Source organism: Carcharodon carcharias, chromosome 36, assembly GCF_017639515.1.
Source record: "Carcharodon carcharias isolate sCarCar2 chromosome 36, sCarCar2.pri, whole genome shotgun sequence".
NCBI classification, from domain to species: Eukaryota; Metazoa; Chordata; class Chondrichthyes; order Lamniformes; family Lamnidae; genus Carcharodon; species Carcharodon carcharias.
Window position 1 is genome coordinate 8,013,335 of NC_054502.1, and position 26,026 is coordinate 8,039,360.

Consider the following 26,026-nt stretch of genomic DNA (forward strand, 5'->3'; position numbering starts at 1 on the left):
CCAGCAGAGCATTGGAATAATTGTGACTGGAAGTGGCAAAAGCAAGGCCACAGTTTCAGCAGCAAGTAGGTGCTGAGGGATGATGGGCAGGGATGGTGTTGGAGAGGGTGCGCGGTCAGATTGGATGAATCACGTCAGTAAGAGATAGGACTGAGTATCTTCCTGGCCTAGTTCCTGACAAACTCAACACCTCATTCTTCAAGAATACCAAACTGCTAATTGCGCTGTTCAACAGGTAGAAATTTAGCAGATTAGTTCTTGACTGAGCTTATCATCCTCGTGTTGTATCAATTGAGCCCAGTCAAGATGGGCGATGGCCTGAATGGCTCCTTTTTACTGCTTCGTTTGTGGGTGACTTTATTGAAAAATTCACTCTTGGGGTTATGGGCATCCTGAATTGCCCACCCCCTAGTTGCCCCTTGAGGAAGATGGCGATGAGCTGGGTGGTGAAGATGCGCCTATGGCTCTGTTGGGCGTGGAGTTACAGAACTTTGACACAACGACGATGAGCAAAGGGCGATAATATCCTCGATTCGGGCTGATGTGTGTGTGGGGCCCGGAAGGGGGAACTGGGAGCGGCAGTGCCCCCCTGTGCGCCTGCTGCCCTTGTCCCTCTAGGTGGTGCAGATTACGGAGCTTGGGTGATATTGTTGAAGAAGCCATGCTGAATTGGTGTGGGGCTTCTTGTAGTTTGCACTGGCTGCAGCCACGGTGGGAGTGGGTTGTTAATAAAATATCAATTGGGTGTTTAGCTGTATTCAGGTGGGTGGGTGTTAACTGGACACTCACCTATGCTCAGACATCCATAGGTGAACAGGCTGAAACTGTGCTGGTTGGTTTGGCGATACACAATGTGTGTCTCTAAATAAAAGATGAAGTGTGTAAAGACTTGGCTCCAGAGTTTTAACCTTCACTGCCTGGCTGTAGAATTCTAACATGGGTGGTGAATGGGGTGCGGATCAAGTCGGCTGCTTTGTCCTGGATGGTGTCGAGCTCCTTGAGTGTTGTGGGAGCTGCACTCACCCAGGCAAGTGGGGAGTATTCCATCACCCTCCTGACTTGTGCCTTGGAGATGGTGGACTTCCTGGCATGAAGACGCAGAGTGGCGTTAAATAGGTAGCATCTTCTTCTCTCAGTCCCGTTAATGAGGATCCATTCCTATTCCCTATTCTCATCAATAACCTTGACCTTGATTCGCCCTCAGGTGTGGTTCGTTGGTTGATTTGTGTCGAGGACCTCATATCAGACACACAGGCCAGATCAAGGCTTTCCGCATCGAGAAGGTGGGTCTTGGGCCATTCTATGTCAGATACACAATCCCTCTCTCTACCCACCACCTTTCCCTCCACACACGCACGCACACGCACGCACGTGCACGCACACACACACACACACACACACATATACGCACACACACACACACACACACACACACATATACGCACACACACATACACACACACACACACAAACACACACACACACACAAACCCCCCCCCACCACCCCACACACTTACTTAGGCAGTCAATGTAGACGGAGCTTTGCCCTGTATCTAACCCCGTGCTGTACCTGTCCTGGGAGTGTTTGATGGGGACAGTGTAGAGGGAGACTTACTCTGTATCTAACCCCGTGCTGTACCTGTCCTGGGAGTGTTTGATGGGGACAGTGTAGAGGAAGCTTTACTCTGTATCTAACCCCGTGCTGTACCTGTCCTGGGAGTGTTTGATGGGGACAGTGTAGAGGGAGCTTTACTCTGTATCTAACCCCGTGCTGTACCTACCCTGGGAGTGTTTGATGGGGACGGTGTAGAGGGAGACTTACTCTGTATCTAACCCCGTGCTGTACCTGTCCTGGGAGTGTTTGATGGGGACAGTGTAGAGGGAGCTTTACTCTGTATCTAACCCCGTGCTGTACCTGACCTGGGAGTGTTTGATGGGGACAGTGTAGAGGGAGCTTTACTCTGTATCTAACCCCGTGCTGTACCTGTCCTGGGACTGTTTGATGGGGACGGTGTAGAGGGAGTTTACTCTGTATCTAACCCCGTGCTGTACCTGTCCTGGGAATGTTTGACGGGGACAGTGTAGAGGGAACTTTACTCTGTATCTAACCCCGTGCTGTACCTGTCCTGGGAGTGTTTGATGGGGACAGTGTAGAGAGAGCTTTACTCTGTATCTAACCCCGTGCTGTACCTGTCCTGGGAGTGTTTGATGGGGACAGTGTAGAGGGAGTTTTACTCTGTATCTAACCCCGTGCTGTACCTGTCCTGGGAGTGTTTGATGGGGACAGTGTAGAAGGAGCTTTACTCTGTATCTAACCCCGTGCTGTACCTGTCCTGGGAGTGTTTGATGGGGACAGTGTAGAGGGAACTTTACTCTGTATCTAACCCCATGCTGTACCTGTCCTGGGAGTGTTTGATGGGGACAGTGTAGAAGGAGCTTTACTCTGTATCTAACCCCGTGCTGTACCTGTCCTGGGAGTGTTTGATGGGGACAGTGTAGAGGGAGTTTTCCTCTGTATCTAACCCTGTGCTGTACCTGTCCTGGGAGTGTTTGATGGGGACAGTGTAGAGGGAGCTTTACTCTGTATCTAACCCCGTGCTGTATCTGTCCTGGGAGTGTTTGACGGGGACAGTGTAGAGGGAACTTTACTCTGTATCTAACCCCGTGCTGTACCTGTCCTGGGAGTGTTTGATGGGGACAGTGTAGAGGAAGCTTTACTCTGTATCTAACCCCGTGCTGTACCTGTCCTGGGAGTGTTTGATGGGGACGGTGTAGAGGAAGCTTTACTCTGTACCTAACCCTGTGCTGTACCTGTCCTGGGAGAGTTTGATGGGGTCAGTGTAGAGGGAGTTTACTCTGTATCTAACCCCGTGCTGTACCTGTCCTGGGAGTGTTTGATGGGGACAGTGTAGAGGGAGCTTTACTCTGTATCTAACCCCGTGCTGTAGCTGTCCTGGGAGTGTTTGATGGGGACAGTGTAGAGGGAGCTTTACTCTGTATCTAACCCCGTGCTGTACCTGTCCTGGGAGTGTTTGATGGGGACAGTGTAGAGGGAGCTTTACTCTGTATCTAACCCCGTGCTGTACCTGTCCTGGGAGTGTTTGATGGGGACAGTGTAGAGGGACCTTTACTCTGTATCTAACCCCGTGCTGTACCTGTCCTGGGAGTGTTTGATGGGGACAGTGTAGAGGGAGATTTACTCTGTATCTAACCCCGTGCTGTCCCTGTCCTGGGAGTGTTTGATGGGGACAGTGTAGAGGGAGCTTTACTCTGTATCTAACCCCGTGCTGTACCTGTCCTGGGAGTGTTTGATGGGGACAGTGTAGAGGGAGCTTTACTCTGTATCTAACCCCGTGCTGTACCTGTCCTGGGAGTGTTTGATGGGCTCAGCTTAGAGGGAGCTTTACTCTGTATCTAACCCCGTGCTGTACCTGTCCTGGGAGTGTTTGATGGGGACAGTGTAGAGGGAACTTTACTCTGTATCTAACCCCGTGCTGCATCTGTCCTGGGAATGTTTGATGGGACACCGAGTACTGATCTTAAAGGGCTAAACTTTGAGAACAAGCTGTATAAACCGGCTTTAGTGTTCCCTCGAGTATGAAGAGATTGAGGGGTGAGCTGACAGGTATTTAAAATGTTAGGAAGGGTCATTGGAGAGTAACAATTTCCTCAATTAGGAGAGCCCTGAGCAAGGGAGGAGGTCCTCAAACTGAGAGCCAGGCCGTTCACGGGTGATGTCAGGAAGCACCTCTTCACACACAGGGGAGTGGGAATCTGGAACTCTCTCCCCCAGGAAGCTGATGAGGCTGGTGACTGGGGGATGGGGGGGGTGGGTGGTGTTTTGGGGGGGGTTAATTGTAAACCTCAAAGCTGAGATTCCTGTTTGATAAAGGCACATGCTGTAATGGAACAGCAGAACAGGCCCAAAGGGCTGAAGGACTTCCTCTTGTTCTATGTGTATTTCCCCACTATTTGCAATCTTCACCTTGAGGACTGCCGAGCCTTCCCATAGAAGCTGACGACTTCTGTCTGATAGAGAACGCAAACCAAGCTCTCGCTGGGGGGGGTTGGGGGGGGGAGTAGAATTGAAAAGCAGGGAGGTTTTCTTCACCTGGGTGAGGCTGCACTTGGGAGTTACTGTGACCAGCTGTAACATCTGTATCACAAACAGGATATAGAGACACTGGGGCAAGTGCAAAAAAATGATTGGCACGATGATGCCAGTTTGATCTGAGGGGTGAGCAGATTGAGACCTTGATGACCATGAAAGAGTTTGACAGGGTAGGTGTCCAGATGTTTTCACTTGTTGGGGTTGGGGAGACCATAAATATAAGACAGTCACTAATAAATCCAGTCGGGAATTCAGGAGAAACTTCTTTACCCAGAGAGTGGGGAGAATGTGGGACTCGCTCCCGTGGGGAGTGGGGAGAATGTGGGACTCGCTCCCGTGGGGAGTGGGGAGAATGTGGGACTCGCTCCCGTGGGGAGTGGGGAGAATGTGGGACTCGCTCCCACGGGGAGTGGGGAGAATGTGGGACTCGCTCCCGCGGGGAGTGGGGAGAATGTGGGACTCGCTCCCGCGGGGAGTGGGGAGAATGTGGGACTCGCTCCCACAGGGAGTGGGGAGAATGTGGGACTCGCTCCCACGGGGAGTGGGGAGAATGTGGGACTCGCTCCCACGGGGAGTGGGGAGAATGTGGGACTCGCTCCCGCGGGGACTGGGGGAGATCGTGGGACTCCGCTCCCACGGGGAGTGGGGAGAACGTGGGGACTCGCTCCCACGGGGAGTGGGGAGAATGTGGGACTCGCTCCCGCGGGGAGAATGTGGGACTCGCTCCCACGGGGAGTGGGGGAGAATGTGGGACTCGCTCCCACAGGGGAGTGGGGAGAATGTGGGACTCGCTCCCACAGGGAGTGGGGGAGAATGTGGGACTCGCTCCCACGGGGAGTGGGGAGAATGTGGGACTCGCCCCCGCGGGGAGTGGGGAGAATGTGGGACTCGCCCCCGCGGGGAGTGGGGAGAATGTGGGACTCGCTCCCGCGGGGAGCGGGGAGAATGTGGGACTCGCTCCCACGGGGAGTGGGGAGAATGTGGGACTCGCTCCCGCGGGGAGTGGGGAGAATGTGGGACTCGCTCCCGCGGGGAGCGGGGAGAATGTGGGACTCGCTTCCGCGGGGAGAATGTGGGACTCGCTCCCACGGGGAGTGGGGAGAATGTGGGACTCGCTCCCGCGGGGAGTGGGGAGAATGTGGGACTCGCTTCCGCGGGGAGAATGTGGGACTCGCTCCCACGGGGAGTGGGGAGAACGTGGGACTCACTCCCACGGGGAGTGGGGAGAATGTGGGACTCGCTCTCACAGGGAGTGGGGAGAATGTGGGACTCGCTCCCGCGGGGAGTGGGGAGAATGTGGGACTCGCTCCCACGGGGAGTGGGGAGAATGTGGGACTCGCTCCCGCGGGGAGTGGGGAGAATGTGGGACTCGCTCCCACGGGGAGTGGGGAGAATGTGGGACTCGCTCCCACGGGGAGTGGGGAGAACGTGGGACTCGCTCCCGCGGGGAGCGGGGAGAATGTGGGACTCGCTTCCGCGGGGAGAATGTGGGACTCGCTTCCGCGGGGAGAATGTGGGACTCGCTCCCTCACGGGGAGTGGGGAGAATGTGGGACTCGCTCCCACGGGGAGTGGGGAGAATGTGGGACTCGCTCCCACGGGGAGTGGGGAGAATGTGGGACTCGCTCCCTCACGGGGAGTGGGGAGAATGTGGGACTCGCTTCCGCGGGGAGTGGGGAGAATGTGGGACTCGCTCCCACGGGGAGTGGGGAGAATGTGGGACTCGCTCCCACGGGGAGTGGGGAGAATGTGGGACTCGCTCCCACGGGGAGTGGGGAGAATGTGGGACTCGCTCCCACGGGGAGTGGGGAGAATGTGGGACTCGCTCCCACGGGGAGTGGGGAGAATGTGGGACTCGCTCCCACGGGGAGTGGGGAGAATGTGGGACTCGCTCCCGCGGGGAGTGGGGAGAATGTGGGACTCGCTCCCACGGGGAGTGGGGAGAATGTGGGACTCGCTCCCGCGGGGAGTGGGGAGAATGTGGGACTCGCTCCCACGGGGAGTGGGGAGAATGTGGGACTCGCTCCCACGGGGAGTGGGGAGAATGTGGGACTCGCTCCCACGGGGAGTGGGGAGAATGTGGGACTCGCTCCCACGGGGAGTGGGGAGAATGTGGGACTCGCTCCCACGGGGAGTGGGGAGAATGTGGGACTCGCTCCCACGGGGAGTGGGGAGAATGTGGGACTCGCTCCCACGGGGAGTGGGGAGAATGTGGGACTCGCTCCCACGGGGAGTGGGGAGAATGTGGGACTCGCTCCCACAGGGAGTGGGGAGAATGTGGGACTCGGTCCCACGGGGAGTGGCGGAGGTGAGTCGCAGAGATGGGTTGAAGGGAGGGGGAAGCTGGATAAGCACGTGAGGGAGAGAGGAATAGAAGGATATGGTGATGGGATGAGATGAAGAGGGGGTAGGAGGAATCTTATGTGGGGCAGCAGCGCCAGCACGGGGAAGAGGGGCTGAATGGCCTGTTTCTGCGCTGTCAGTTCTATGTACGAAGCTGATGATTCTTCATTCCTTATTTATGCTCAACACCTCAGAGTGCGGCTGTGCACTGGGCTGGGAACCTGGACATGGAGCCACTGCATAGAATCCATGGAATATCCTTCCCAAATGACAAGGCGCTGGCTGAATGGGATCGATTGCAGGAAGAGGCGAAGAACCGAGACCATCGGAAAATTGGAAAGGTGAGAGACCTCCTGTTGGCAGAGAGGGTAACGTGAGGGGCTGTGGGGTCGGTGAGGGCTACACAGACATATGGAGCAGGCCCTTCAAGCCTGATCCACCACTGAATAAGACCAGGGCTGATCTGACTGTCACCTCCTGCCTACCCCCAATAACCCTTCACCCTCTTGTTAATCAAGAATCTATCTCGCTCTGCCCTAAAAATATTCAAAGACTCTGCTTCCACCACCTTTTGAGGAAGAGAGTTCCAAAGACACTCAATCCTCTGAGAGAAAAATTTCATCTCATCTCTGTCTTAAATGGGCGACCCCTCATTCTTAAACAGTGACCCCTAGTTCTATATTCACCCACAAGAGGAAACATGCTCTCCCTGTCCACTCTGCCAAGGCGTCTTGGGATCTTATACGTTTCAGTCAAGTTGCCTCTTACTCTTCTAAACTCCAGCGGATACAAGAATAAACTATCTGACCTTACCTCATAAGACAACCTGCCCATTTCTGGTATTAAAGTTAGTACAAGACCATGTGAGTGTCACTGGGGTCAGTGAGGATTATATAGGGTCGTGTGACAGGTTTTGCGGTCAGTGAGGTTTATACAGGGTCATGTGCGAGGGTTTGGGGTCAGTGAGGTTTATACAAGGTCATGTGAGAGGGTTTGGGGTCAGTGAGGTTTATACAGGGGCGTGTGAGAGGGTTTGGGGTCAGTGAGGTTTGTACGGGGTCGTGTGAGAGGGTTTGGGGTCAGTGAGGATTATACAGGGTCGTGTGAGAGGGTTTGGGGTCAGTGAGAATTATACAGGGTCAGTGAGGTTTATACAGGGTCATGTGAGAGGGTTTGGGGTCAGTGAGGTTTATACAGGGTCGTGTAAGAGGGTTTGGGGTCAGTGAGGTTTATACAGGATCGTGTGAGAGTGTTTGGGGTCAGTGAGGTTTATACAGGGTCATGTGAGAGTGTTTGGGGTCAGTGAGGTTTATACAGGGTCATGTGAGAGTGTTTGGGGTCAGTGAGGTTTATACAGGATCGTGTGAGAGGCTTTGGGGTCAGTGAGGTTTATACAGGATCATGTGAGAGGGTTTGGGGTCAGTGAGGTTTATACAGGATCGTGTGAGAGGCTTTGGGGTCAGTGAGGTTTATACAGGGTCGTGTGAGAGTGTTTGGGGTCAGTGAGGTTTATACAGGGTCATGTGAGAGTGTTTGGGGTCAGTGAGGTTTATACAGGGTCATGTGAGAGTGTTTGGGGTCAGTGAGGTTTATACAGGATCGTGTGAGAGGCTTTGGGGTCAGTGAGGTTTATACAGGATCATGTGAGAGGGTTTGGGGTCAGTGAGGTTTATACAGGATCGTGTGAGAGGGTTTGGGGTCAGTGAGGTTTATACAGGGTCGTGTGAGAGGCTTTGGGGTCAGTGAGGTTTATACAGGATCGTGTGAGAGGGTTTGGGGTCAGTGAGGTTTATACAGGATCGTGTGAGAGGGTTTGGGGTCAGTGAGGTTTATACAGGGTCGTGTGAGAGGCTTTGGGGTCAGTGAGGTTTATACAGGATCGTGTGAGAGGGTTTGGGGTCAGTGAGGTTTATACAGGATCGTGTGAGAGGGTTTGGGGTCAGTGAGGTTTATACAGGATCGTGTGAGAGGGTTTGGGGTCAGTGAGGTTTATACAGGATCGTGTGAGAGGGTTTGGGGTCAGTGAGGTTTATACAGGATCGTGTGAGAGGGTTTGGGGTCAGTGAGGTTTATACAGGATCGTGTGAGAGGGTTTGGGGTCAGTGAGGTTTGTACGGGGTCGTGTGAGAGGGTTTGGGGTCAGTGAGGTTTATACAGGATCATGTGAGAGGGTTTGGGGTCAGTGAGGTTTGTACGGGGTCGTGTGAGAGGGTTTGGGGTCAGTGAGGTTTATACAGGATCGTGTGAGAGGGTTTGGGGTCAGTGAGGTTTGTACGGGGTCATGTGAGAGGGTTTGGGGTCAGTGAGGTTTATACAGGATCGTGTGAGAGGGTTTGGGGTCAGTGAGGTTTATACAGGATCGTGTGAGAGGGTTTGGGGTCAGTGAGGTTTATACAGGATCGTGTGAGAGGGTTTGGGATCAGTGAGGTTTATACAGGATCGTGTGAGAGGGTTTGGGGTCAGTGAGGTTTATACAGGGTCGTGTGAGAGGGTTTGGGGTCAGTGAGGTTTATACAGGATCATGTGAGAGGGTTTGGGGTCAGTGAGGTTTATACAGGATCGTGTGAGAGGCTTTGGGGTCAGTGAGGTTTATACAGGATCGTGTGAGAGGGTTTGGGGTCAGTGAGGTTTATACAGGATCGTGTGAGAGGGTTTGGGGTCAGTGAGGTTTATACAGGGTCGTGTGAGAGGGTTTGGGGTCAGTGAGGTTTATACAGGATCGTGTGAAAGGGTTTGGGGTCAGTGAGGTTTATACAGGATCGTGTGAGAGGGTTTGGGGTCAGTGAGGTTTATACAGGATCGTGTGAGAGGGTTTGGGGTCAGTGAGGTTTATACAGGATCGTGTGAGAGGGTTTGGGGTCAGTGAGGTTTATACAGGATCGTGTGAGAGGGTTTGGGGTCAGTGAGGTTTATACAGGGTCGTGTGAGAGGGTTTGGGGTCAGTGAGGTTTATACAGGATCGTGTGAGAGGGTTTGGGGTCAGTGAGGTTTATACAGGATCATGTGAGAGGGTTTGGGGTCAGTGAGGTTTATACAGGATCGTGTGAGAGGGTTTGGGGTCAGTGAGGTTTATACAGGATCGTGTGAGAGGGTTTGGGGTCAGTGAGGTTTATACAGGATCGTGTGAGAGGGTTTGGGGTCAGTGAGGTTTATACAGGGTTGTTGGAAACTCTGTAGTCTATGTTGTTCTCGATTCATTGCCAAATGTGTTGCTTCTCTCATAGGAACAGGAGTTGTTTTTCTTCCATGAGCTGAGTCCTGGCAGCTGTTTCTTTCTGCCTAAGGGAGCTTACATCTACAATACCCTCACTGACTTCCTCAAGGTAATATATCTATGGACCAGGCACTAGTGTGAAAGTAAAAGCCGGGCACTCCTTTCAAAAGCACCTAAGGCTCAAAATGCTCATCCTTTGAGATCAACTAACAGGACCCCAAGCCTAGGCCATATCCTTCAGTCAGTTCCCTCTCTGGAATTGGCCAATGTATCTAACCCCATGCTGTACCTGTCCTGGGAGTGTTTGATGGAGACAGCGTAGAGAGAGCTTTACTCTGTATCTAACCCCGTGCTGTACCTGTCCTGGGAGTGTTTGATGGGGACAGTGTAGAGGGAGCTTTACTCTGTATCTAACCCCGTGCTGTCCCTGTCCTGGGAGTGTTTGATGGGGACAGTGTAGAGGAAGCTTTACTCTGTATCTAACCCCGTGCTGTACCTGTCCTGGGAGTGTTTGATGGGGACAGTGTAGAGAGAGTTTTATTCTGCATCTACTCCTGTGCTGTACCTACCCTGGGAGTGTTTGATGGGGACAGTGTAGAGGGAGCTTTACTCTGTATCTAACCCTGTGCTGTACCTGTCCTGGGAGTGTTTGATGGGGACAGTGTAGAGTGAGCTTTACTCTGTATCTAACCCCGTGCTGTACCTGTCCTGGGAGTGTTTGATGGGGACAGTGGAGAGGGAGCTTTACTCTGTATCTAACCCCGTGCTGTACCTGCCCTGGGAGTGTTTGGGATGGTGGTGAGAGTCTAACCATTCCATCATGTAAAAAAAGGTTGACTGCTTCTCTCTCCCTGTGCGATCTGACTGCCTGAACCTACTGACGTTTCAGAGTGAGTACCGGAAGCGTGGTTTCAAGGAAGTGGTGACCCCCAACGTGTTTAACAATAAGCTGTGGGAGCAGTCTGGCCACTGGGATCATTATCGTGACAACATGTTCTCCTTCCAGCTTGAGAACGAGTCCTACTCTTTGAAACCCATGAACTGTCCTGGGCACTGGTGAGTATTTTGGCAATTATGTTGGCATTGGCTATAAATTGGCATTTCTTCTTGCTGGCTCTGCTCTCGCTCATGCCCTCGCTTGCTCATTCTCTCAGTCCATGTACTCATTGGCTCCCTCTCTCCCCAGAACTCCCTTTCTTCTAGGAGTAGGCCATTCAGCCTCCTGAGCCTGCTCTGCTCTTCAGATAGATCATCGTTAATTTACCTCAACACCATTTTCCTGCACCATCCCCATAGCCCTCGACATCTTTAACATCTTGGAATCTATCGACCGCTGCCTTGAACATGCTCGATGACTGAGCCTCCACAGCCCTTTGGGGTAGCGAATTCCAAAGATAAACCACCCTCTGACTGAAGAAATTTCTCCTCATCTCAGCCCCAAATGGCTGACATCTTATTCTGAGACTCTGCCCCCAGGTTATAGGTACCCAACCAGGGGGAACATCCATCCTGCATCCACTGTGTCGAGCCCTGTAAGAAATTTGTATACTTCAGTGAGATCAGCCCCACTCGCCCACTGCCCCACCTTCTCACTGATTGATTGACACAAGCTTCCATTCAGAGGTGGTTCAGTTTTATAATTCTCATTCTTGTGTTCACATCAATTCCATGGTCTCACCCTTTCCCTATCTCTGTAACCTCCTCCAGCCCCTACACCCTCCCTATCTCTGTAACCTCCTCCAACCCCTACACCCCTCCCTATCTCTGTAACATCTTCCAACCCTACACCCCCTCCCTGTCTCTGTAACCTCCTCCAGCCCCTACACCCCTCCCTTTCTCTGTAACCTCCTCCAGCCGCTACACCCCTCCCTATCTCTGTAACCTCCTCCAACCCCTACAACCCTCCATATCTCTGTAAACTCTTCTAGCCCCTACACCCCTCCCTATCTCTGTAACTTCCTCCAGCCCCTACACCACTCCCCATCTCTGTAATCTCCTCCAGCACCTGCACCCCTCCCTATCTCTGTAACCTCCTCCAACCCCTACAACCTTCCCTATCTCTGTAACCTCCTCCAGCCCCTACATCCCTCCCTATCTCTATAATCTCCTCCAGCCCCTACACCCCTCCCTATCTCTGTAACCTCCTCCAGCCCCTACATCCCTCCCTATCTCTATAATCTCCTCCAGCCCCCACACCCCTCCCTATCTCTGTAACCTCTTCCAGCCCTTACATCCCTCCCTATCTCTATAACCTCCTTCATCCCCTAAACCCCTCCCTATCTCTGTAACCTCTTCCAGCCCTTACACCCCTCCCTATCTCTATAACTTCCTCCAGCCCCTACACCCCTCCCTATCTCTGTAACCTCCTCCAGCCCTTACACCCCTCCCTATCTCTATAACCTCCTCCAGCCCCTGCACCCCTCCCTATCTCTGTAACCTCCTCCAGCCGCTATACCCCTCCCTATCTCTGTAACCTCCTCCAATCCCTACACCCCTCCCTATCTCTGTAACCTCCTCCAGCCCCTATACCCCTCCCTATCTCTGTAACCTCCTCCATTTCCAGACTCTTGAGTATCCCCCGATTCCCATCGCTCCACCATTGGCGGCCGTGCCTTCAGCTGCCTGGGGGGCCCTGAGCTCTGGAATTTCCCCCCTAAACCTCTCCGCCTCCCTCTTTTAAAATGCTCCTTTAAAACCAAGCTTCTGACTTCCTGCCCTGGCACCTCTTTAGGTGGCGCGGTGTTGAATTTTGCCCAGCTTCCTTTCTGGTGAAGCAGCTAGGGATGTTAAAGGCGCTGTACGAGTGCACGTTGTCGCAGGTGTAATGACATGCCTTCCTTTTCCCCACTCAGCCTGATGTACGACCACCGCCCCCGATCCTGGCGGGAGCTCCCGCTCCGGCTGGCAGACTTTGGCGTCCTGCACAGGAACGAGTTTTCGGGGGCCCTGTCGGGTCTGGTGCGAGTGCGTCGCTTCCAGCAGGATGATGCTCACATCTTCTGCACCGTGGAGCAGGTAAGCAGAGAGCGGCCTCTGCGAGCTGGCATCGGGCTCTGTGAGCTCGGTTTTCCGGGAATAATAAGGACACGGCGGAGATTGATCCCTGGGAATTAACATAGGAACTGGAGAAGGCCATTTAGCCCATCGAGCCTGTTCTGCCATTCAGTGATCTGTATTGGGACTCCCATGCCCTTGGCTTTGTCTCTCTTAATCCCCTTGACTAACAAAAATCTATTGACCTCAGATTTTAAATTACCGAGTTTATCAAGTCCTTTTTATGTAAGTGAGTTCCATACTCCTGCCTCCCTAAACAAAAATACCTGGGAAATCTCAGCAGGTCTGACAGCTTCCGCGCAGAGGGACACAGTTAACCTTTCGAGTCTGTTTGACTCTTCAACAGAACTAAGGAAAAATAGAAGAGAGGTGAAATATAAGCTGGTTTAAGGTGAGTGGGACAAGTAGAGCTGGATAGAGGGCCAGTGATAGGTGGAGATTGCCAAAAGATGTCATAGACAAAAGGAGAAAGAGGTGTTGAAGGTGGTGATATTATCTAAGGAATGTGGTAATAGGTGACATTAAGGGTAGAAAGCAGGATGAGCAAGGTACAGATAGCCCTAGTGGGGGTGGGGTGGGGGGGGAAGGGATTGAAATAGGCTGACCTACCTCCCTATGCGTGAAGAAGCTTTTTCAAATTCATTCACGGGATGTGGGCTTCGCTGGCTAGGCCAACATTTATTGCCCGTCCCTAATTGCCCCTTGAGAAGTTGGTGGGTGGGCTGCCTCCTTGAACCGCTGCAGTCCCTGTGGTGTTGGTACACCCACAGTGCTGTTAGGGAGGGAGTTCCAGGATTTTGATCCAGGGACAGAGAAGGGATGGCCGATATATTTCCAAGTCAGGATAGTGTGTGGCTTGGAGGGGAACTTCCAGGTGGTGGTGTTCCCCATGTGTCTGCTGCCCTTGTCCTTCTAGATGGTAGAGGTCGTGGGTTTGGAAGGTGCTGTCTAAGGAGCCTTGGTGAGTTGCTGCAGTGCATCCTGTTGATGGTACACACACTGCTGCTACTGTGCGTCGGTGGTGGAGGGAGTGGATGTTTCTGGATGTGGTGCCAATCAAGTGGGGCTGCTTTGTCCTGGATGGTTTTGAGCTTCTCCAGTGTTGTGGGAGCTGCACTCATCCAGGCAAGTGGAGAGTATTCCATCACACTCCTGACTTGTGTCTTGTAGATGGTGGACAGGCTTTGGGGAATCAGGAGGTGAGTTACTCTCCGCAGGATTCCCAGCCTCTGACCTGCTCTTGTAGCCACAGTATTTATATAGCTGGTCCAGTTCAGTTTCTGATCAATGGTAACCCCAGGATGTTGATAGTGGGGGATTCAGTGATGGGAATGCCATTGAATGTCAAGGAGCGATGGTTAGATTCTCTCTTGTTGGAGATGGTCATTACCTGACATTTGTGTGGCGTGACTGTTACTTGCCACTTGTCAACCCAAGCCTGGATATTGTCCAGGTCTTGCTGCATTTGGACATGGAAGTCTTTCTTAACTTCTCCCCTGAACAGCCTGGCTCTGGTTTTAAGATCATGTACCCTTGTCCTGCACCTCACCACCAATGGAATAATGTTCTCTCTATCTACCTTAACAATTTAGTGGAGGCGAATTCAAGGGGAGCTAGATAAACATGAAGGAGAGAGGAATAGGATATGCTGACGGGGGGAGATAAAGAGGGGGTGGCAGGAGTCTTGCGTGGAGCACAAACACTGACATGGACCAGTTGACCTGTTTCTGTGCAGTGCGTACTTTGTAATCTCTTTCCTAATCGTAAAACACTTCATTCGGATCACTCCTTGGCCTCCCATGTGCCAACCCATTTTGTGTAATCTCTCCCCATAATGTAACCGTTTGGAGTGGGGAAATCTGATCTCCAACCTGCAAAATGGAGCACAGTTGCCACCAAATCTGATGACACAAGCGTGTGATTCATGGTCTGTACAGTTCCCTGGACTAGGGAAGGGGACACGCCCACTTGATTTGAGTGGGTTTCACTGTAATGCCTGCCCAAGCCAGACTAGCAGCAACTAAACACATCTTATCATCTGGCAAATGCCTCTTATTTAAGACCTGTAACTGGAGCGCGTTCTTGTGTAGAGGAACTCCAATGTTCGTGTTGCAATCCTGTCACGATGAAGTGCATGCTCCAGGTGTAAGTGAGAGCAACTGTTACCAATTAGGGTAGGGTTAGGGGTGCTCCCTGTGTCATCTATACTTTGTGTCTGGAATTCGCTGCCAGAGGAGGTGGTGGAAGCAGGTACAATGGTGGTGTTTAAGAGGCAACTTGACAAATACATGATTAGGATGGGAATAGAGGGATACGGATCCCGGAAGTGCAAAATGTTTTAGTTTAACAGGCAATATGATCGGTGCAGGCTTGGAGGGCCAAAGGACATGTTCCTGTGCTGTATTTTTCTTTGTTCTTATATACAAGAACCAGTTTCCACCTGTGTATGGAAAAGAAAAAGGAGTCTGTGCCTGTGTTCTCCTGAGTTTTGTGAATAAATCTACGTTCAGGAAAGACTGGCTCTAGATTCCTACTTTGCTCAGTGAATGAGCAGCGAATTATAACACCCTTTGTAGTCAGCCCAAGTTCAAAATCTTGTGGGCTGATTCAATCTGTACGTTTCTCTAATTATTTGCCCTGCAGGCTCCTTGCTGTCATCTGCATAATCGTATTCCTCGTAAATAAATTTGATTGACAGTTTTAGCCAGAATTATATGATTTGCACCTGGATGGCAAATCCCAGAGTCTACCCAGCAATCAATTATAAAGCCCAGTGATTGATCAACTATCTCCTTAGAGCATAGGTGGCTTAGAGTGTGTTTGATAAAGGGTTTTAAAACTATGAAATGTTTAAGTAAGAGTAATAAAGACAGATTGTTCCCAGTGACTGAAGGGTAATAACTAGAGGGCGCAGATTTAAGCTGATTGGCAAAAGAATCAGAGGCGACATGAGGGGAAAAAAGGGCTTTATGCAATAAGTGGTTAGGATTTGGAATGTGCTGCCTGATAGGTGGTGGATACAGATTCAATAAGGTCTTTCAAAGTGCTGTTCGAAGCAGGAAATTTTCGGGGTATGGTGAAAGAGTAAGGGAGAGGGACTGACTGGATTGCTCTTTTGGAAGAGCTGACACTGACTCGATGGGCTGAATAGTCTCCTGTGCTGTACTATTACTTGATTACACCGTGTGGCTCAAGAGTCTGAGGCTGCATTGTAATGTAGTGTCGTTTGAAGTGCTGCCTCGCCTCCTTTGTCTTCATATGTTGTAACTGCTTTCTCGCCCGCTCCTCCACAGATCGAAGATGAGATTAAAGGATGCCTTGACTTCCTGCAGGCGGTGTACCAGGCCTTCGGTTTCAGCTTCAGGCTCTACCTCTCCACTCGGCCGGAGAAATTCCTGGGGGACGTAGAGGTCTGGGAGCTGGCGGAAAAGGTTAGAGGGAGGGAACGTCTGTGTGCACCCGAGGCTCACCTTGTCTCTGTTAGCAGAAATGAGAGGTTAATGTTTTGGTGGGCACCCCTTTTTAGAATTCTAATAAGGAGCCAAAAGAAAGAACTTGCAGTTGTTATAATGCACTTTTCACAACCTGGGATGCGTCACAGCAAATGGAACACTTTCTTGAAGACAAGGCAAAGTCCCACCATCGTCCAGTCAGCCAATGCCTTCTTTCAGCAACTTTGCATGAAGGATGCATGTTGAGCCCAGGACACCGAAGAGAACCCCCTCCTCCCCACACCCTGTCCTAGATGCCGTGGAATCTTTTATATCCGTCTGAGAGGGCAGTTGTGTCATCTGGAAAACAGCACCTCCGACAGTGCGGCGCTCCCTCAGCTCCGACCCTCCGACAGGGCGGTGCTCCCTCAGCACTGACCCTCAGACAGCGTGGTGCCCCCTCAGCACTGACCCTCCAACAGTGCGGCACTCCCTCAGCACTGACCCTCCAACAGTGCGGCGCCCCCTCACGCCGACCCTCCGACAGGGCAGCGCTCCCTCAGCACTGACCCTCAGACAGCGTGGTGCCCCCTCAGCACTGACCCTCCAACAGTGCGGCACTCCCTCAGCACTGACCCTCCGACAGTGCGGCGCCCCCTCACACCGACCCTCCGACAGGGCGGCGCTCCCTCAGCGCCGACCCTCCGACAGGGCGGCGCTCCCTCAGCACTGACCCTCCGACAGGGCGGCGCTCCCTCAGCACTGACCCTCCGACAGGGCGGCGCTCCCTCAGCACTGACCCTCCGACAGTGCGGCGCTCCCTCAGTACTGACCCTCCGACAGTGCGGCGCCCCCTCAGCACTGACCCTCCGACAGTGCGGCGCTCCCTTAGTACTGCACTGGGAATGCCAGCCCAAATTGTTGCTTTTTTGTTATTCGTTTAAGGGATGTGGGCATTTATTGCCCTTGTTCAGAGGGCATTTTTAAGAGTCAACCACATGGCTGTCGGTCTGGAGTCACATGTAGGCCGGACCAGATGGGCTTTTACAACAATTGACGATGGTTTCATGGTTTTCCATGATATTTATTGAATTCAAATTTCACCATCTGCCAGGTCCCCAGAGCATTACCCTGGGTCGAAAAATACCTAGTCCAGCGACAATACCACTATGCCATTTCCACCCCTTCAGAGTCAGACTCAAACCCAGGACCTAACGAATTAGGTAATTCTGTTTTGTTTTGGATTTCCAGCATCCGCAGTTTTTTTGTTTTTATCCTAATGAATCAGAGGTGGGAGAGAGTGCTATTCCCTTAGTCACGGTTGACACCTAGAGAAGGGCCCTTAACTGAAACAGGAGCTATTTTCTTTTACACAGCCACTGACTTGGGGTGTACGGCAAAACACTGGTGTGGCGGTATTGCCTGTAATACCCGTTATATTGTCAAGAAGTTATATTTTTCCTCATATTATTGTGGGATATTTTAAAGCAGGCTTATGTTAGTGCGTGCGTGTGGATGATTTAATTAAACTAGAGATGATTAGACGGCAAGGTTTAAATTATCAAAGAAGTGAGGTGTAAAAAGGCTTTTGAAATGGAGATCACGAAAGCTAGGGTGAAGTCTCAGCTGAGGCGGCATGAATGAAATGTGCATTTTTAGACAAGTGGAGAAGTGTTTGATTTTCAAAGGGGCAGGGAGAATGTTTACAACTGACCAGATGAATAAGGTTATTATGTTGATTTTTCCCAAAAGTGCTGGCTGCAATGAGAACATGGAAGATTTTTATATCCTGGGTAAAGTAACTTCTAGAGACAAGTGGAAACAATGGGATTTACAGATCAAAAAGGGAGAAATATATTTAAAGAAGGATGGAAGGCTGTGTGAGGGGTGACCGGGTGAGATCTTGATAAGTGACTGTGTGAAACAGACTTGGGGAAAAAAACCTCTAGCCATCCTGAAGAAGTTTGCAGTTCCAGTAACCAAAGTTGTGTTAAAAGCCTTTGGAAGTTCATTGTCCAGTCGGTGCTTGTGGTAAAATTGCTGAATGACTTTATAAATTTGGAATCTATTTGGACTGTTGCCTTAAAGGAGGTGTGTAGTTGGGAGTCTGGTTCAGTAGAAATTTTGGGAACTGTTATAGCTGTGTAACTATAATCTTGTGTTTTAAGTTTGTTGTTCTTTTGTTAATGAATGTTTTAATTTAGCCTTTAAAATCTCTAAAGGTGGTAGTGGACTCATTGCTTCTGACTTCAGTGCACAGGTCTTCTCGCAGTAAGTACAAGTTGCTGAATCACTGTGATAGCGTGGCCAAGTTTCCCTTGTGGATTTGGTATGCCTGGAAAACAGCACCTGCTACATCCTAACAAAATGCTCCACTAATGTTCAGTTGTGTCATGCTCTACAGAATCAAATAGCAGGCGTGGGCTGTAAGAGGCAGCTGTTGCCATCTGGGATATATTTCCATTAGTTTTATTGGTTTGATTTCCAGAATCACTGTTTAAAGTCCTATTCTGTCCTGTTTCTACGTTGGTCAGTATTGTTGATGCACATACTACCACAGGATAGTTGCACATAGACTTTTGGCATCAGAGTACCCCAGTGTGGTTATGTGTAGACACGTCAAGAATGTTACCTCCCTGGGTGTTTTTGCTTGGGGTTTGCTGACTTCCCTCTTGACGTGACATCTCTTCTCTCTGTAGCAACTGGAAAACAGCTTGAAGGAGTTTGGCCAGCCTTGGGAGCTGAACCCAGGAGATGGCGCGTTCTATGGTCCCAAGGTCAGTGCCCACACTCTGTAATATGATTTCTCAGGACAGGCTTAACAGAACAGGGCGGGGAGAACTGGAGAGCGTCCAGAATACAGATTGACAAGGAGGACACCAGAGCTGAGAGGTTTCCTATCAGGAAAGGGCTGAACAGGCTGCGAGGCTCTGACCTACAGAAAAGGGAAAGCAGTGGGTTGACTCCCAAGGCCTCTGTCGACTTGCCAGTGGGAATTACAGGCTGGTGATCAGGAGCAAGAGCCCCAGCAGATAATTTTTTTCTTAATCCTTTCATGGGATGTGGGAGTCGCTGGCTAGGCCAGAACTTATTGCCCATCCCTAATAGTCCTTTGAGAAGGCGGTGGTGAGCTGCCTTATTGAAGCGCTGCAGTCTGTGTGGTGTAGGTACACCCACAGTGCTGTTAGGGAGGGAATTCCAGGGCTTTGACCCTGTGGCAGTGAATGGCCAATATAGTTCCAAGTCATTTTCCTCCTTAACCCAATAATGTAGGAGGAGGCCAAGCTTATTATGCTATTTGATTAGATCACGGCTGATCTGTCCCCTAATTCCATCTTGGCTCAGTAACCCAAATACATTTGTTCAGCAAAAACTTGATATTCATCTCAGTTTTGATGTTTGCATTTGAAGCCATTGCATGTTATTCCAGATCGACATCCAGATTAAGGATGCTATTGGGCGAAACCATCAGTGCGCCACTATCCAGCTTGACTTCCAGTTACCAGTCAGATTCAACTTGAGCTATGTTGGGTGAGTATGGGTGTGGCCAAGAGTTTAAAATATTCGCGAGGAAATTGGGGGTGAACAGGATCCAAGTTGGTGAAGCAGAAACCAGGACACAGAGCTTTTCTTTACTGAGAGAGTTTATTCACTTGTTCAGTCTCCCAGTTCTCCTTCCACTCCCCCAGTGTCCCAGCCATCCCCTATTTATATGTGCTCAAGGATAATTAATACCCATCACCTCTTTCTCTTAACCTGAACAATGTAACGTTCCTTTAAGGAGGTAGGGGATAAGTTACTGTCCTGCAATGAGCAATCTGGACAGCAAACCAAAATTCCATAATAACCCCATTCTTAAATATTCTTTCCTGCTCCCCCAGGGTACTGACTCTGGGGTACAGGCTCCATACGTTTCAACTGCGACCAAGTGATTCATGTTTTTTGAGTGTCAGCAAGCTATTCCACCTTAGGGTAATGTGCAGAGTTCCGATCTCCATATTATCGTTTAAAAACAAATGCTATCGCGGCATTGAAGTCGGCGCAAAAATGATTTGCTGGAATCATACCAGAACTGAGAGGTGGTAAGTATCGGGGAAGGCTGAAAAGGCTAGGATTTTATTCTCTAGAAAAGAGAAGGGGGAGGGGTGACCTGAATGACGATGGATGACAATAGGGCTTCAGCAGGCTAGGCATAGAGAGAAAGTGTTTCCCCTTGTGGGGTAGACTGGAACTGTGGGCAGTAAATATATGTTCATCACTCATAAATCCGATTGGAATGCAGGAGAAGCTTCTTTACCCAGAGAGTGGGGGAATGTGAAACCCACTACCGCAGGGAGAGATTGAGGTGAATAGCAGAGATGCATTTGAGGAGGAAGCTGGATAAAGGTATGAGGGAGAAGGGAATAGAAGGATATTGATGATGTGAGGAGATGGAGGGGGTGGGAGGAGGCTCATGTGGAGCTGAAACACCAGTACAGCGCAGATGACCTGTTTCTGTGCTGTAAATGCTTTGTAATTTTTTTGAGTTTTCACATTTTATTCTGCAACTACTGCACTTGAAGGCACAGTACCACAAGAGACCAATGTACAAGGTCCTCTCATGACCAGCATCCAGAGTGCCTCTAAATTGTTGGTTTTTGAAAAAGATGTATAAACAGAAGCGTCAGAGTCCATTTGCCATGTAAGATTCAACAAAACCTGATCAGTGCTGCACCTTCACTTGTTCACCTGGACCTCTGTCTCATCTTTCATCTTTTACGCTTCAGCCTGTGCATACACTCCTTCCACCACTTAGCTCTCACGTCGACAAGGACCTCAAAATCCCAGAGCTGAATAGCCACCCTGTTAATCTCTTGTCAATTACATTGTTGAGGTTTGTTAATGTCAATTACATTGTCTGGGATAAGAGAAACAGATGATGGATATTAATTGTCCTTGAGCACGTATAAATAGGGGATGGTTGGGACACTGGGGGAGTGGAAGGAGAGCTGAGAGACTGAACAAGATGATAAACTCTTTCAATAAAGAAAAGCTCTGTGTCTTGGTTTCGGCTTCACCAACTGGCTTGGATCCTATTAACACACCCCCCCAGTTTCCTCGCGCTTGCACTTTCTGGTAGGTGGGGTGCGTAGCCTGGATAGAGATTGACAGTACCTAATGGGCCTAATCCTGAGCCTAGCCTTTGCACAGTTAGCTGATCTCAACCCAGTCACTAAGTTGGAACTCAGTGTCCCAGGGCAAAGGGGTAGATAAGCCAGCCATGGTTCCTGCTGCTGATTGTGACCAGAAGTGGGAAATGCGTGTATAGATGTCGGATGGGCTGGTTGGCTATGCCAGTTCCTAGCCAGGCGTCAGCTACATCTCAGTGAGTAGTGCCGTCGTCTCGGAGCCAATGGGTTCAAATCCTGCTCCAGAGACTTGAGCACAAAATTCAAGCCGACATTCCCAGTACAAGTACTGAGGTAGTGCTGCGCTGTCAGAGGGGGCCGTCTTTTGAACGGGATGATAAAAGTGAGGCCTCAGTCACTATATCAAAGAACTTTTTTTTATTCTTTAACGGGATATTGGCGTCATTGCCCAGGCCAGCATTTTTACTGCCCATCCCTAATTGCCCCTTGAGAAGGTGGTGGGTGAGCCGCCTCCTTGAGCCGCTGCAGTCCCTGTGGTGTAGGTACACCCACCGTGCTGTTAGGGAGGGAGTTCCAGGATTTGGACCCAGCGACAGTGAAGGAACGGCCGATATATTTCCAAGTCAGGGTGGTGAGTAACTTGGAGGGGAACTTGCAGGTGGTGGTGTTCCCATGTGTCTGCTGTCCTTGTCCTTCTAGATGGTAGAGGTCGTGGGTTTGGAAGGTGCTGTTGAAGAAGCCTTGGTGAGTTGCTGCAGTGCATCTTGTAGATGGTACACACACTGCTGCTACTGTGCGTCGGTGGTGGACGGGGTGCCGATCAAGCAGGGCTGCTTTGTCCTGGATGGTGTTGAGATTCTTGAGTGTCGTGGGAGCCGCACTCATCCAGGCAAGCGGGGAGTATTCCATCACACTCCTGACTTGTGCCTTGTAGATGGTGGACAAGCTTTGGGGTGTCAGGAGGTGAATTACTTGCTGCAGAATTCCCAGCCTCTGACCTGATCTTGCGTTGTGGGGGAGAGTGTTTCTCCCTTCCCCCTCCCACCCCCCCCCCTCTCCTCCGTGCCCTGGGGGCAATATTAATCCCTCAGCCAGCATCACTAAAGCAGAATATCTGGTCGTTATCACATTCCTGTTTGTGGGATCTTGCTTTGCATGAACTCACTGTCGCGTTTCTGACATTATAACAGTGACCACACTTCCAAAAAAAAGTACTTCATTGGGTTTAAACCGCTCTGGGGGAGTGAGAAAGGCACTGTGTAAATACAAGACTTTGTTTTTTTTTTTATTTAATTGGCTGGCGATTGTGCCGGTACATTCGGGCGATCACACGGGATTGGCGTTCGGACCAGCTTCCGTGGGCACCAGACCCCAACCGGAGTGGGTGCTTTGAACCGGACCCCAGCCGGAGTGGGTGCTTTGAACCGCACGACCCTGACCTGCTCCGATTCTCTTGCAGCAAAGATGGCAGTGACACAGCGAGACCGGTGATGATTCACCGTGCCATCCTGGGATCGGTGGAGCGGATGATCGCTGTCCTCGCGGAGAGCTGCGCTGGGAAATGGTAAGTGAGCCTAGCTGTAGTCTTACCACGAGCATTTAAATCTTGAGTGAAGTCCCTGTTCAAATCAAGTCGAAGGCAAGAAGCCTGAAGATCCCTCCCTCTCGGATTGAGGACGGGCAGTATCTTTCCTTTCAGGCTGTTGCCATGAGAGGTATTAAATTGACATTTTAATGGAGATCCCCACTGGGGAACAGGTCAGGCCTTTCTCTATGTTTCTGTCTCTCTTTCCAGGCCCTTCTGGCTCTCGCCCTCTCAGCTCATGGTAATTCCCCTCGGAAACAGCACAGAAGATTATGCTCGACAGGTAAGGTTGTGAAGCCAAGTGTTAGCAGATGTTGGGTTAAACCGCACTTGGAACACTGTACACGGTTCTGGCCTCTCAAGTTGCAGAAAGTTACTGAAGAGGTTGCAAAAAAATTAAAAAGATTTACCAGAATGATACCAGAACTGGGAGGTTATAGCAGGTCAAGCAAGACTAAACAGACAATGGCTCTTTTCTCCAGGAAAGAGAAACTGTGGGGTGACCTCTAACATTGTGGATGGGTTTGGTAGGGGTAGAGGGTGGGAAGATATGGGTCGGATCAACGGTAGGGGCCCTAAATATAAGAACGTTGACAGTAAATCCAAGAGGCAATTTGGTGCATTTGAGGGGGAAGCTGGATAAACACATGAAGGAGAAAGGAATAGAAGGAGATGTTGATGGGGTGAAATGATGACGGGGTAGGAGGAGGCCCACCTGGAGCAGAAACACCAGCACAGAGCAGAGGGGCCGAATGGACTTTGTCGATTCTGTGGAAGGAGACAAGGAAGGAGCAGAGCTGGTTGGACCCCTCTCCAATACCACCCCCACCCCTTGGTGGAATATCCGCTGAAATACAGGTGGGTGTGGTGGAAAGGAAGACCCAGAGACAGTCAGCATCAGTTAGAGTGACGGGAGGGAGACCAAGAGACAGTCAGCATCAGTTAGACTGACGGGAGGGAGACCCAGAGACAGTCAGCATCATTAGAGTGACGGGAGGGAGACCCAGAGACAGTCAGCATCAGTTAGAGTGACGGAGAGGGAGACCCAGAGACAGTCAGCATCAGTTAGACTGACAGAGAGGGAGACCCAGAGACAGTCAGCATCAGTTAGACTGACAGAGAGGGAGACCCAGAGACAGTCAGCATCAGTTAGACTGACAGAGAGGGAGACCCAGAGACAGTCAGCATCAGTTAGACTGACGGGAGGGAGACCCAGAGACAGTCAGCATCAGTTAGACTGACAGAGAGGGAGACCCAGAGACAGTCAGCATCAGTTAGACTGACAGAGAGGGAGACCCAGAGACAGTCAGCATCAGTTAGACTGACAGAGAGGGAGACCCAGAGACAGTCAGCATCAGTTAGACTGACAGAGAGGGAGACCCAGAGACAGTCAACATCAGTTAGACTGACAGAGAGGGAGACCCAGAGACAGTCAGCATCAGTTAGACTGACGGGAGGGAGACCCAGAGACAGTCAGCATCAGTTAGAGTGACAGAGAGGGAGACCCAGAGACAGTTAGCATCAGTTAGACTGACGGGAGGGAGACCCAGAGACAGTCAGCATCAGTTAGACTGACAGAGAGGGAGACCCAGAGACAGTCAGCATCAGTTAGAGCGACAGAGAGGGAGACCCAGAGACAGTCAGCATCAGTTAGAGTGACAGGAAAGGGAGACCCAGAGACAGTCAGCATCAGTTAGACTGACGGGAGGGAGACCCAGAGACAGTCAGCATCAGTTAGAGTGACAGAGAGGGAGACCCAGAGACAGTCAGCATCAGAGTGACAGAGAGAGAGACCCAGAGACAATTAGCATCAGTTAGACTGACGGAGAGGGAGACCCAGAGACAGTCAGCATCAGTTAGAGTGACAGGAAAGGGAGACCCAGAGACAGTCAGCATCAGTTAGAGTGACAGGAAAGGGAGACCCAGAGACAGTCAGCATCAGTTAGACTGACGGGAGGGAGACCCAGAGACAGTCAGCATCAGTTAGAGTGACAGAGAGGGAGACCCAGAGACAGTCAGCATCAGAGTGACAGAGAGAGAGACCCAGAGACAATTAGCATCAGTTAGACTGACGGAGAGGGAGACCCATAGACAGTCAGCATCAGTTAGAGCGACGGAGAGGGAGACCCAGAGACAGTCAGCATCAGAGTGACAGAGAGAGAGACCCAGAGACAATTAGCATCAGTTAGAGTGACGGAGAGGGAGACCCAGAGACAGTCAGCATCAGTTAGACTGACTGAGAGGGAGACCCATAGACAGTCAGCATCAGTTAGAGCGACGGAGAGGGAGACCCAGAGACAGTCAGCATCAGTTAGACTGACAGAGAGGGAGACCCAGAGACAGTCAGCATCAGTTAGACTGACGGAGAGGGAGACCCTGAGACAGTCAGCATCAGTTAGAGTGACAGAGAGGGAGACCCAGAGACAGTCAGCATCAGTTAGACTGACAGAGAGGGAGACCCAGAGACAGACAGCATCAGTTAGACTGACGGAGAGGGAGACCCAGAGACAGTCAGCATCAGTTAGACTGACAGAGAGGGAGACCCAGAGACAGTCAGCATCAGTTAGACTGACAGAGAGGGAGACCCAGAGACAGTCAGCATCAGTTAGACTGACGGGAGGGAGACCCAGAGACAGTCAGCATCAGTTAGACTGACAGAGAGGGAGACCCAGAGACAGTCAGCATCAGTTAGACTGACGGGAGGGAGACCCAGAGACAGTCAGCATCAGTTAGACTGACGGAGAGGGAGACCCAGAGACAGTCAGCATCAGTTAGAGTGACAGAGAGGGAGACCCAGAGACAGTCAGCATCAGTTAGAAGGGCTGTGCAATTTGTGTCCATCTGAGCAGCCGTCAGAAATCAGTGTGGTTTGTTGCCGAATGGTTTGCTCGTTTATCTTTAAAACTCATCTTTCGGGGAGCAGAGAGAACCAGCCCTGACCTACTCGAGAACTGGCTGAGTTTAAAAAGAAATTGGTGACATAGGAAAACAGTAGGTTCACTGGTTGGGGAGAAACTACTGTCTTTAAATAGCTGAAAATTAGAAAATCATATTATTTTTAAGGAAGTAGCTACTTAGATTTAAGTAAGAAACACAAGCAAGAGGGAAGTAAAGTTGTGTTATGATCTGAGCTGAGGTTACCCCTGGATGAGTCTGATCC

At 50.9% G+C, this 26,026-nt stretch overlaps 1 protein-coding gene across 2 annotated transcripts in view; it reads left to right on the forward strand.

Annotated features, from left to right (window-relative positions):
• The window catches only part of LOC121272915 (threonine--tRNA ligase 1, cytoplasmic-like), a 41,461-nt gene that overhangs the window by 10,424 nt on the left and 5,011 nt on the right, over nt 1-26,026 (forward strand). The window contains exons 8-17 of one of the 2 annotated variants that reach the window (XM_041179775.1): nt 1,205-1,283; nt 6,648-6,794; nt 9,678-9,776; nt 10,557-10,723; nt 12,520-12,682; nt 16,015-16,152; nt 18,852-18,929; nt 19,583-19,683; nt 22,741-22,845; nt 23,077-23,149. In XM_041179775.1, coding sequence (XP_041035709.1) covers nt 1,205-1,283; nt 6,648-6,794; nt 9,678-9,776; nt 10,557-10,723; nt 12,520-12,682; nt 16,015-16,152; nt 18,852-18,929; nt 19,583-19,683; nt 22,741-22,845; nt 23,077-23,149 — 1,150 coding nt within the window. The remainder of the gene's footprint in view (nt 1-1,204; nt 1,284-6,647; nt 6,795-9,677; nt 9,777-10,556; nt 10,724-12,519; nt 12,683-16,014; nt 16,153-18,851; nt 18,930-19,582; nt 19,684-22,740; nt 22,846-23,076; nt 23,150-26,026) is intronic. The other variant, XM_041179776.1, reaches the window with a different exon arrangement.